General features: G+C 40.2%; 1 protein-coding gene across 1 annotated transcript in view; it reads right to left on the bottom strand.

The window, feature by feature from the left end:
* Nucleotides 1-11,851, bottom strand: part of sptlc2a (serine palmitoyltransferase, long chain base subunit 2a) — a 40,030-nt gene extending 28,179 nt beyond the window's left edge. Inside the window, 6 exon segments of the mRNA XM_036594151.1 lie at nt 232-325; nt 3,828-3,952; nt 7,809-7,957; nt 8,250-8,404; nt 9,393-9,587; nt 11,533-11,851. Coding sequence (XP_036450044.1) covers nt 232-325; nt 3,828-3,952; nt 7,809-7,957; nt 8,250-8,404; nt 9,393-9,587; nt 11,533-11,673 — 859 coding nt within the window. The 5' untranslated portion in view covers nt 11,674-11,851.
* Between the last annotated feature and the right edge of the window lie 808 nt (nt 11,852-12,659).

The following is a 12,659-nucleotide window of genomic DNA, read 5'->3' as shown; positions in this document are numbered from 1 at the left end:
ATTCAATATTATTAAACCACAATATTTCAGACTTTAGAGTGGCACAGTGGATTTTTGCCCATTCAAACTGGTTTCTTAGTAACGCTAAACAAGAGCTGTGCTTTATTGTGTCCTGATTTCATGCACTAGTAGAGACCTAACACTGCACTGGGGCCAGCGTAAACAAACCAGGCCAAACCACAACCACAGGAAATGGTGGAAATGGCTCAAATGGTTGAAACTTGTACTCACTATTGTGCTTGAAGACCCGGATGGTGGAGCCGGAGAGTCGAGCTCCCAAAACCAAAGAGGCGTGATTCAGCTCGTCACTCAGAATCAGACAGCCCTGCATCCAGGAAACAGCAAACACAATGTCAGGTCACAGGGTCAGCACGGCTGAGGTAAGATTACACCTGATTCACCGTTGAACAGCCATGAGGTCATAATCTTATTACCAGTGTACAACATTTCAGTCACTATTTTTCACTTTTATTCAGTTTTTTTTATCAAAAGTTTTTTTTTAAAACTGTTCTGTCACCCAAACATTCCCTCGTAAAGTACATCGATTAATCTATCCATAAAGAAATCCCCAAATTTGCAAAATTATGACTGACACGCCTCTCAGCCAATTTTCTCTGAACATTTTTTCCTCTGCGAAGGAACAACTCCTCAAAACAAACCTGCAGTGAGAGTGGCAGTAAATTAGTCTGAATTATTAGACTAAAAAATGGTGGACAGGTGTTACTAAGTAACATACTATACCTGATCATCTGGAGGGTGGAGCTGTTTTTATTTACTTCCTGAAGCTGAAAAGTTTTGGATCAAACTCTGTGCTCAGTGTCAAAACTATTAACAGAGAGACTAATACTGAATCTAAAGTCAGCTAAACATTATCTGGGTTACTGTACTTACTAAATATCATGTTAATATGATGTCTAACGTAGATGAGGGCAACATGATGACATTTTATCATTAACATGACACATTTTGGTATAGCGGTAAACAATATGCTTTTCTGAGTATATCATGGATAATATCCATACATAAACAACACTGAGCACCTGCATGATTTATTACAATTTGTCGTTTTAATGGAAGTTTTTAAATGTGGCAGTACTGGTGCTTTGTGTCTGTCATGATATTGTGACATTATCAAGTATCGTGAAAAAGGTTTTACATATCGTGACATAATGTTTATGCCATTTCGCTCACCCCTAGTCTAATGATAAACAACGTTACAGTAAACGTTGAGTTCAGTTAGCTAAACAGGACTGTACAGCGCCCACATTTGTGATTAAAACATTGTGTGTAAAGATAAACATGAATGCACTCGTGCACGTGCCATTCTTTGTACTGTTTAATTAATGTCTGATAAAAGAAGTCGTGTAAAAGACGACGAGCCCTCCTCCATGTAACGTTGCTCTGAGTAGCTCCAGTGTTAGCTTTAGCACTAGCTCGCCTGAAGGAGCTGCTTCGGCTAAAGCTTTCTTAATAGACACGAAAACCTGCTGCTTTAGTGTCAACTGACTAAAAAAGATTTGCCTGGTTTGATTATCGCAAAACTGGTTTACAGAATCCATTTTTGTTCACCAACTTGCCCTACATTCACATTTTATCAGTTCCGGTCACAACTGGTCAGTCGCTAAAAGTCAGCTGTTCTGTGTACATCCTGTGTACAAAGTCAGCTGTTCTGTGTACATCCTGAAGCTGCGCTCTTGCAGACTGGTGACACTGTTGTCTGACAGGACAGAGACCTACTACTTGACCTCACTGGCTAAAAGAAAAACAATGAACTTTAAGTTCAAAAACACAGACAAAAACTAAAAATAATTTGCTTCTGTAAGTCAGCAGTGCTGTTTCAAAATTAAAATTTTAGGGTCTTTTATACTTGTAGTTTGGTACCCTTAACCTGGACCAAATCAGAAAATGATACATTAATGCATTTTAGTTCTGGTTTGCTTAGTGTTCACACTGACACACTTAACATCAAACCAAAAAATGTAAACAAAAGTCATGCAGTGTAAAGTCACAACTGATTGGGCAGACCTTACGACGTACAATCACTTTATTAATGTCCACTGAACTTTATGAATCACGCTGTTCTCAGTTCGGTCTGGACTCTGTCTTGTGATATTAGACAATAAGCCATGAGTCTGTCTGTGTTCCCGTGTTGTTGCGCAACGCAAAGCAGGGTGAAATCCCGGTAACAGCCTCGAAGTGTCCACTCAAATCAGGTATTCTCTAATGACTTCCAACATGCCTCAGCCTCGTTTTAAAACGGAAACTGTGCGTTCTATAATCACAGATTCAGAGCTTATGAAGAGATGATAAAACACATGCATGTGTCAAAACAGCATCAGAAACTCGTCTGTTCCACAAACCACGCAGAAAGGAGACGACGGTTCATTCTGTCTATGTTTATCATGCTGTTTGGACATCTTTGGTCTGTCTTGCGTTTATACTTCAAAGCAACCGTTAAGAGTTTGTTCTGAAGGAAACTAAGGCCGATCCTCTCAGGAGGTCTCGGCCCGCTTATTTGACGCGCACCAGAGTTTGGACGGCAGTGTTCGCCTTAAGGGTTGATTTTCATCAAACCAGTCCTGCCAAATCTGAAGGCACCCTTAGTTTTATTTTGAACAGAAGCGAGTTTCCCTCCCTCGTGGTTGCACAACGTTAAGCTGCACAAAAGAGGAACGGAAATGTTTGTATGTAGTGCTATTACGTTTAAACTACTGAAAGAAGGGAAGTTGTGAAACCTCTCTGATGAGGTCACGACTGTAAGCGAGCGGCCTGTCGAGATTTCAAGGCTTCATGCCAGGGGGGGAAGGGGTGTCAAACCCAGTTCCTGGCAGGCCACAGCCTACAGAGATTAGGGTTTTCCTTCCTCTAACACTCTTAAGTTGACTTATGAAGGCCCACCAGCACTACAAAATAGCATTAACTACCATTATGACTATTTAAAAAAGAATTATAAAAACTTTATAATGAAAGTGCATAGTGGTTCCTGAGTCTCCCACTGTGTAAGCACTGGCTCTACACTGTAATTTTAATCAATGGACACGTTTTATTCCTGAATTCAGCTATTTCAGACAGACGTGAGCCTAAGGTCACCATGCCCAATGCCAAGCATCTGCTAAAGGGGTATAAAGCCCCCCAGCACTGGGCTGTGGAGCAGTGGAACTGCGTTCTCTGGAGTAATGGAGCTCCATCCAGTACCTCTGGGATGAGTTAGAGTGATCCAGAACTGACCGTCCAACATCAGGACCTGACCTCACTAAAACTTTTGCAGCTGAACGCAATCAAATCCTCACAGCAATGTTCCAACATCTAGTATAAAGCCTTCCCAGAAGAGTAGAAGCTGTTACTGCAGCAAAGGGGGGACAAACTCCCTATTAATACCCTTCATTTCAGAAGAAACAATGGATGAACAGTTGTCTACAAACTTTTAGACATATACTGTAAATCCCTTTTCCTCTCTTTATCAAAGGTAGGTGATAATCTATAATGTATGGGAGTCCAGTTGTGTGATTTCCTTGCTCAAGCACACCTACTAAACCTGATCAGGAACTCATGAACACATAAAATGAAATAGTTGTGGGATCTTATGGAACATGGGACATGCGCTAACAGGTTAGAGAAGGATCCACCCATTCAAAGCTGCGGCAGTTTGTTTAATCAGTCTGAAGTACTGCAGAATGACTTGTGAGAGAGAGAGAGAGAGAGATATACAGGGAGATATACAGGGAGTGGTCTGGATTCAAAGTAATGGGAATACAGATAGCAGCCAAGGGGAAAATAGCAAGTGAGTGAGAGGTTTCAGCATCATGCAATGTGTCTTCATACAGTACCTTGCCAGTCAGCGCGGGAATGTTCATGGAATTGGTTGCAAAACCCATGCCAAAAGCCATGGCTGACTCCACGCCCAGAAACCTGGCTACCAGCTTCTCCAGTTCCTCATGCTGGTCCAGGTTACCTAAGCAAACAGACAGAGCAGTCAGCTAACACAAACCCCAAGACACTTTACTGCAGTATAAACATGCCTGCGTGTGTGTACATATTATTTTATGCTGTCCAAGAACAGCCACCACACAGAGCCTCGTCTTCATGCCTTAAAAAGACATTGCCTCTGTGGTTATCCTCACCCTAGTATTTCATATTAGGACTCTATTCAAAACACAAATATAAACGTGTCTGGAGACTTGAATCCTGCTAGAGTGCTTCTACTAGGGATGTAAAAATTAATCACAGTGCATTGATCTGAAGGTGGTGGTTACATTTTATAACTTGTTTTATAACTTATAAACTTGTTGAGTTCATTTTAGTCAATTATGATAATGTTCAATAACGTTTCCATACAGTTTTGTCTGAAATAAAGTTCTTGGGCAATGATCAAAATTAAAAATCCCAAAAAAGCTTTGAGTATTTTATTATCTATATTCCACTACTCTACCTCTGAAAAGTTCAGAATCACCGTTTTCATTAATATGTTAATATTATGATGATAGTACTCTACAACTTCATAGGTTTCAACTAATTTGTAGGAAGCCTTAAAAATAAAGAAATGCTAGATGTGTCAAAAATGGTGAAAACAGCTATAGATAAGTGAGAAAGCTATAAAACATTGTGAATGAAGTTAATACAACTACAAACCAGAATGCCTTGTATTTAACCAGTAAGTATCAAATCTTAAGGCACATAACATGTCAAGTAACTACTGTAAATACGGTCTGTGCTGGTAACAGAGTTACATTTTTAGAGTAACTTTGTGGGAAAACAACCACAGTAAATGGGTTGGCAAGTGGGGTGGGGTTCTCTTGCTTTACCTTTCATATTTTTATTCAAAAATGACATTATGAAGTGGAGCCAGAAGCAAACACAGAGATAGCATGTGAGAACAGGGTGTGAGGCCTAATCTTTGCCAAATACAAGAACACAATAAAAGCATACTTCAGTTGTGATTATAGTATACTGTCATCTTTAAATTGGCCGTGAAACTGAACCTGAAACCTGACGCTGTGTCATACAATGAACACTATATACAGCCATACAGGTGACTTTTTTAAGGCCTCCCCTGAGTGCATTCAACCAGTGCAGCTCAACAGCCACGTTTTTAAAATATCTCATCTATGTTAGGTACAACAAATGTGACATTAACAGAGATGAAACAATATTAAAATTTCATATCACGATTATCATGACCAAAATTATCACGATTATCGGTATTATCGCGATATTGTTCAAATGTTTTGAAAAGTAAAATAAATACTGATACACAAACTGAAACTCGTTTCACCAACTTTTACATTAACACAAATAGAATTGGCAGCAATATACACTTTTTGTTTGCATAAACATTAAAAAATAAGGTCAATACATTTTTAGTATTACTTTTGTATTACTTACAACACTCTGTAAACAAAAGAATAGCAAATGTATTATTATTACTGTTATTATTATTATTATTATTATTATTATTATTATTACTGTTCTTCTTCTTAATAATAATAATAATAATAATAATAATAATAATAATATTACAATAACTAGGGATTTCCCTGCATAGAGAATTAAATCTGGACCAACTCTGAGGTGCGTCTTAATGGAAAATTACTACTTCTAAGAAGTGCTGCACTCGGGGGATTTCTGTCCGAACTGCAACTGCAGCATTATTGTGCCGTTGTGGCGCTGAACCCCTAATCAATACAGCGCACCAGGAAAAACAGCCAAAATCAGAGGAACTGCGTGACCGCGCTGTGAGCTGCAGACAGTGTAGAACTCACAGTGTGTCTCCACCTGTGGAGCTGCTTCTCTAAAAGCATTTAAAACTAAAACATAACTTAAAACTAACGCGCATCTGAGCTGCGGCAGAAACACTCCTGAAGTTTAATCTCTGAAACTCTGCTTTTCCTAAAAGCAGCACAGCGTTTACTCGCGCAAGGTCCCGTCTCAAAGCACACTATCTTCCCTATGTAGTGCACTTTGTGGATCATGAAATAGCAAATCCTTCACCCAAAGAGTGCAGGAAACGTTCGAGTCAGTCATCTATAATCAACATTAACAACAGGTTACAAATTCTCTATTTAAAACTCAACTGCTGGTTAATGATGATCATGTTTGTTTGAACAGTAGCGCCCTCTGTAGGGGACACTGAGTGATTTGAGATGGTGTTACTCTCCTCTCCAACAGTAAACACTGCAAGCGAGACAAGAAAGGGGAGCTGTGTAGATTGAACCTCTGCAGCGTCTCGTTCCGGAGCTTGTGTGACTTAACTCAGAGCTCATTTTGGAGACTCTGCTCCACAGAAATGTGTTAAAAGCTTTAGTTTCGATTCACAGTTGATTCACCGATTGTTTTTCTTTTTTTTTTTGACGCTAAAAGCTTCATTTTATATTATTAACGAACCATAAGCAAAAGTTAAACCACACAAACCGTGACATTTCTTCTATTTCGAAGTCCCCACAGACTTCTCTGTTAAAGTTAACCTTGCATTCTCTAAAAAGTAGCGGGTGGTGGTCGCGAAATGACTCGTAAAGTTTGATGTGTTGCCTCCTTTCGCCGCTATTTTCTTTCGGCATGTTCTGCAGACAGGTTGGTCATCTGCAGACAGGGTGGTCATCTTCAATTAACTTTCCTTCTGCATCCTTATAAAACCCAAAATATGACCAAACGTCAGACTTGGTCTTCTTAGAAGGCTGAAATATCTCAGAATCTCAGAGTTTTCACACCGCGGTAATCGACCGCGGTTTTAACGATACTTTAAAGTTCAAACGGTACTACTAACCGTCATTAATTTTACCGCGGTTTACCGTGAAACCGGTAACCGTTTCATCTCTAGACATTAATGTACAATATCATCACTCAACATGTTTAATAGTTCAGTTATGTTTATATTTGGGAATACTAGTGCCTGCTATGATTTGCATGGTATAAAATAATTTATATAAAAACTATTTTTTAAACCATTTTTAACCCTTTTTTTAACCCGTTTTTACCATCAGTGGGGCTGTTACTGTGATAACTTGACAAACTTAACAAAAAAATTTAAATACTGAATAATAATTTCTGGTGTCTAGCTTACAGTATTTCAACCCACAATGCAGAAGTTACTACTGAATCATTTTCTAAACAATTATAATCAAATTGTGCTTCTTCTTTAAGCGAAATGTCATGTAATCTCTCTTAATTATGCATCTTTGTATCTAAATATCAGCAATGACTCCTTTTGTCTTAACTCAGGTATATCTTTAGACTCAAGCTTAACGCTGCAAAGTTTTGAGGATTTGGAGACCTCTCTGGTAGAAATACGTAATTGCACACAAGTGCGGGAGAACATTTTGTAACGTGGGTTGTGCTTCAGATCCCTTCCTCGAGCAGATGAATCCGATGACTGTGAGCTCGTTGAAAGAGCTTTCAAAGAGAACTCAGTCAAAACTCGGTGAAGTACGTGTCTTCTGAGGGTGTGAGTGAATTATCTACTGTAGTCATCATGTCATCATCGGTATAATGTTTGTATCAGAGCCTGTGCATGTGATGTTAATACGTAAAGACCCATGATGTGGTCTGAAAAACAGCTAAATCTGACCCGACACCTCTGACCTTCAAACTATTATTTCGGGTGCACGTTTTTGCCTGATTTTTTTCCTGACTCAGTAATTCTACTTCTTTCATTTTTAACAAAAAAAATCTTACATAGTGCAGCTTTAGGGACATATACATATTTTCCAAGAAGACAATAAAGTACTTCAGGAGAAAATCAACCTAAAAGTACTGTTCAAAGTTCTGAGATTTACACCCCTAATGTCCACCATGCATTGCTAGTTAGCACGTACCCATTTCCTGCCTGGTGCTGCCCACTCCAACTCCATATTTCAGACTGACTTCTGCCACTGCATCAGCACATGAGCCCTTGTTCTCAGCAAAGCCCAGGTAATTATACGAGCCCATGTTGATCACGTCTTTCACCACCCTGCCTGTGTAGCTGAGGAAGAAAATCCCAGCGTTAGGCAATCATGCATGAAAGTCACATTTTCACAACCAACCCAACCCTGCACTTCCAGATACTAAAGCAAACGCTGCCTGTGACATTTACAGCGCTCATAAAGCGAAAGGCATTTTAACCACAGATCTGAAAGTGACCCAGAGTGCAGCGTTGCTGCCTTTTGATTTACGCTGCCTCTTATTGTGGAGGTTAAAACAAGAAAACCTTTTACGGAAGCTGACAGCGTACTCCATTCAGCAGCTGCTCACACCTGCGGGCCACTTCTACTCACCTAAAGGTCCAGTTGTAGTCATAAGAAACTCGCTCCACCAGGTCCATTTTGTCCGCAGGCACGCTGCATATTGGTCTGTTCCAGTTGTCCCGAATCCTCATGTATAAATTCCGAGTGTAGAAATTCTCAAAGTCTTGATAGAGTGGGACAAAATCCTAGAAGAAAAGAAAAATTAATAATGTCTTCACTCATTTAACAGTAGTTCTATTGCTGGTGTTTGTTATTGCTGGGTCAAACACTCAAGGAAAAAAATGTATTTAAACAGAGTACAATATAAATCGGCTCTCATTTTCTCCACATAAAAGAAAAGCAACCTTTGATCCTTTTAAATATTTAACCATACAGCAAAAACAGAGCGATATCCTTCCCCTGATACATTTCCTTTTTCCTCTCCTTCCTCTGGCAATGATTTACCACCTCCAAAAAGAGTTCTAGATAAACTTTTATTCTGCACTGCACAGGCAATTTACAGTAAAGAACAAAATGACAGGTTCTGTTATTTCCTTTGCTTTGCAACATAAAAAATAAGGAGATTAAAGTGGAACTCTGCTGTTTTTCTAAATCTATGCTTAAATAAATGATTAAGAATAAAAAAAGTTATTCAGAGCAGTTTGACATGAAATGTTCTTTTCTAGAGAAACTTAGTGGTGGTGATAGGAACCAGACGTTTGGTGGCGACAGGAACCAGAAGTTTAATGCCTCTAAAACCCCCTGGCAGAACGTTATTACATGAAATGGTTACGAATGTGCTGTCTGATACCGGAGAGATTGTTTTACAATAGTTTTGTCCTGAATTCTTTATTTTGTTTTAACACATTCATGGCAGAGACATATATAAAATAGTCCCCAAAGAAAGCTTATTTCTCAGATTTATCAATAACATTACAGATAAAAATAGATTCACTAGTCATTCTGCATAGCAAATAAAATGGCTGTATTTGTGTACAGGACCCCTGGTTACTATTACCACCACTGTAAAAAAACAGACTCACAACAAACCACTCTGACAGACTTTGTTTACATCTAAATCCCCTGAATTATGCAGAAAAAGATCTGCAAAATTGGTGAAATTCTCCTTTAAGTGAAAATATATTACTTTTTACACATGGAATATAAACACTCCTTAAAAAAGATAATGTTTACCTTCTGTTCCTCCCTTTCTCTGGCAATATGGCATTTTTCAATCTTCCTCGCCCTGAGGAAGTCCCTCAGGTAGCCGAAGATGGTGAGGATGCCGTAGCCCATGTACGTGAGCACAGCCACCAACATGGGCGTCTCTTCAAACGACTCAATGAAAGGCCTGCTATATAACCCTCCATTGCACGCACTATGGTGAACCTGTAGGCCAGAAATTTAAAACATTTTTGGCTGTTTATCCAGACCACTGACGTAAACAAGACACGCAGCATTCTTTAACATGTGCATTTCAAAATGTTCGGTCAGGAATACAACAACAAAATAAAAACAGGCTGCATTTCAATTGTGCTTCAAAAGTCCATATAGAGGCAATACAGCCTAGATTAGTGTAAAACTTCACTGATTAAGCCAGGAGTGAGCCTGGAATCCATACTCTACTACATCCAAACTCTTTATGTGGTCATACTTTATTAAACCAACTTTATATGAAACAATAAAATAAGTGCAAATCCCACACAGGTCTTGCCGCTCAAATTAAGCCAGTCATGTAAAACCACATGTCTCGGAGTCACATGTGACTAGTCATGCCTCTAACAAATACCAGACTAGCAAAGAGAAGCCTGTGTGAACTGCAGTCAGCTCCAAATCATTTACAAGGCAAACAGACCCTCAGCTTGAGCGTGCTTGAGAAAAACCCAAGGTTGGAGAAGCTCATGAACTCACGCAGAGGCCACAAGCGGCCATTCATAACAGAAACATGATACATGACAACAAACACAGACCTGTGACAAGTCCTCTAAGACTGAACGGTAACAAAGTGAAAGAAACAATGGTGCACTCACAATGAAAAGTCTGGGTTACAAGTGATCACAACAGGTGAGCTGCTGTTTTATACAGACGGGAGGCACGGCTGAAGTTAGAGCCGGTCAATATGATTATATTTAACATTACCGTACACTGACCAACTGCATGCTTCATTACAAAGAGAGCTGTTTAACTGGATCAATGCAGTGCAGTGTGTGTCACTGTATTCATAGTTTTTAATAGTAAATGTGGCACCACTTGTTCTTTTCTGTCTGGTCCAAACCTCAGAAAAAACTAAATATCATGATGAGAAACTTAAAGCAGTATCATATTAGATTTTTTTGCTAAATCTTCCATCTCTTGAACAGATTTAACTCCACTGATGAACTAAATTTAGTAGGATGCCATCCAGTTTGCTTTTTCTGATTGGTTTAAAACTTTGCATAACCTGGGATGAACATCTCTGACAGTACCAATTTACAGTTTTTGCTCACTTTTTGTCATTTTTATACTTTTTTCAACATTCAGATTTGGACTTTTCAATTGTTTTGTTCAAATCAGAAGCCTAGTGTGACCAAAATGCTCATATTATTGTGATTTTTTGTCATATAGTATGATCAACTGGGAAAAAAGACGTCAGATTTGTGCTCAAGCAAGCTCAGTGTGCATATGAACTAAGGTCAAGTTTTCACACATGGACATTAATCGGACAATCACAAACTGACCAACTTTCTGGGCCTAGCAGCAGCTGATAAGAACAGTCACGGCCATACTTCAAACCTGCTTTCCTGCCAGGCTGGACAAACACGTTTGAGATCAGTGGATAACCATGGCCAAGCAAAAATGACTGCAGAGGTAAACAAACCTCCCATGTCCACATCTTTAGCTGAACTTTCTGGCCTGCAGTCCAACTTATCAGGGTGGTGTGTGGCAACCGCCAGCTTACATTACTCACATTACATTAGAGCCCAGCCCTGCTCCTGCATATCTGCTCACACCTTGAGTTCAGATTCAACCCTAATCAAACACACCTGACTCTCCTGGGTGAGGAGCAGGTGAGCAGGTGAGCACAACAGGCAGGTACTGTGCTGTACTTCTGTTATTGTAGACGTCCATGTTCACAAGCAGGGGTCACAGCCATACAATGCAAAACGGAGCTAAAGGCTGAAGTTGGCTTCCTGTTCGCCAGCTACTCGTTCGAATTTTCCCGTTCCACCTTAAATGGTGAAGCAGTTACGTTCTGGCGCCACAAGCATTTAAGGTGGAACGGTAAAATTCGAACACGAAGCCATGTAGAAGCCACGCACTGCAAAAGTAGACAAATTAATGGAGGCTTGTTTACCTTCTCGTCGCGCTGTTTATATATCTTCTTCTGCTGGTGGTGGTGGTTCTTCACGAAGCCGTTCCTTCCCTCCTTCAGCCCGTTTGCTGCACCATGACACGGACCGCCGTTCTCTTCCCGACTCGCTGAGCTCTCCGTCATGCTTGTCTCCGACACAAACGCGTGGAGTTACATACATGAAGGGTCTGATGAAGGTAGGAGGCGAGGATGTACGATACGGCGGGGGTAATCGGGCAATAACACGACCTACCCTCCCAGAAAATCCCCCCAACAACCAGGACGACGAGGAACCTGAAATTCCACCCGCTGAATACCGGAAATCAACACCAATGCCAACCAGAAGCAGCCAATAGTAGCGCTTATTTTTGCATAGAGGGCGTACGCAGGCTGTCGTTGCAGTCTGAGCCAATGGCTGTGTCTATTTTTGCATACGGGGCGTAGCTACCGTGCCGTACTCGCCCAAGCTTAAGGAAGTCTAAGCAGAGTTTGGAACTTCGTAAATTTCCTGCATTGTGCTTGGTTTTATGATTTAATGTATCTAAATACATTTTTAATATTAAAGGGATATTTATTACCAAAAAGCAGCTTAAATCGTTATGTAACAGTCAGGTTCTTAACGGTTCTCAAACGACGGTTGTCAACGGGCGTAGGCACGTCACGTTGGACGCCACGGGGCGTTGCCAAATCCGGGAAATGGAAACAACAGGCTGAATAAATAAACAGGACAGGTTAGTGTATACTAGTGTTAGTAGTAAGTGTTAGTGTTACTTTGGGAATCTTCATATAACAGGCTGTGATGACGAAAACAGAGGAAAAAACAATCATAAAGCGAAAAGATACGGACTCCTGATGAGGGCGATGAACTCTACCAGATTAGCAAATGCAGTCTCAGCCAATAGTAGCCCTTTATTTTGCATAGAGGGCGTGGTCAAAGTGGCATTTCATTCCGGGCCAGTGATAGAGCTGCTTTTAAATGTTGGGCGTGGCTTCTGTTTCAATCCAGCCTCAGTGATGGAAGCGCCGTAATGAACTCAAGTAACCCCAGCTAGAAATGTGCGGCGTTTCCTCTCCTGACCGAAAGCAGGTTGAAAAGCCACGATGAGTGATATATATATATATATATATAT

The sequence above is a fragment of the Colossoma macropomum genome, unplaced genomic scaffold (assembly GCF_904425465.1).
Source record: "Colossoma macropomum unplaced genomic scaffold, Colossoma_macropomum, whole genome shotgun sequence".
In the NCBI taxonomy this organism is placed as follows: domain Eukaryota; kingdom Metazoa; phylum Chordata; class Actinopteri; order Characiformes; family Serrasalmidae; genus Colossoma; species Colossoma macropomum.
Note: the sequence above shows the minus strand (reverse complement) of the source record. Positions and strands in the feature narration are given on the sequence as shown.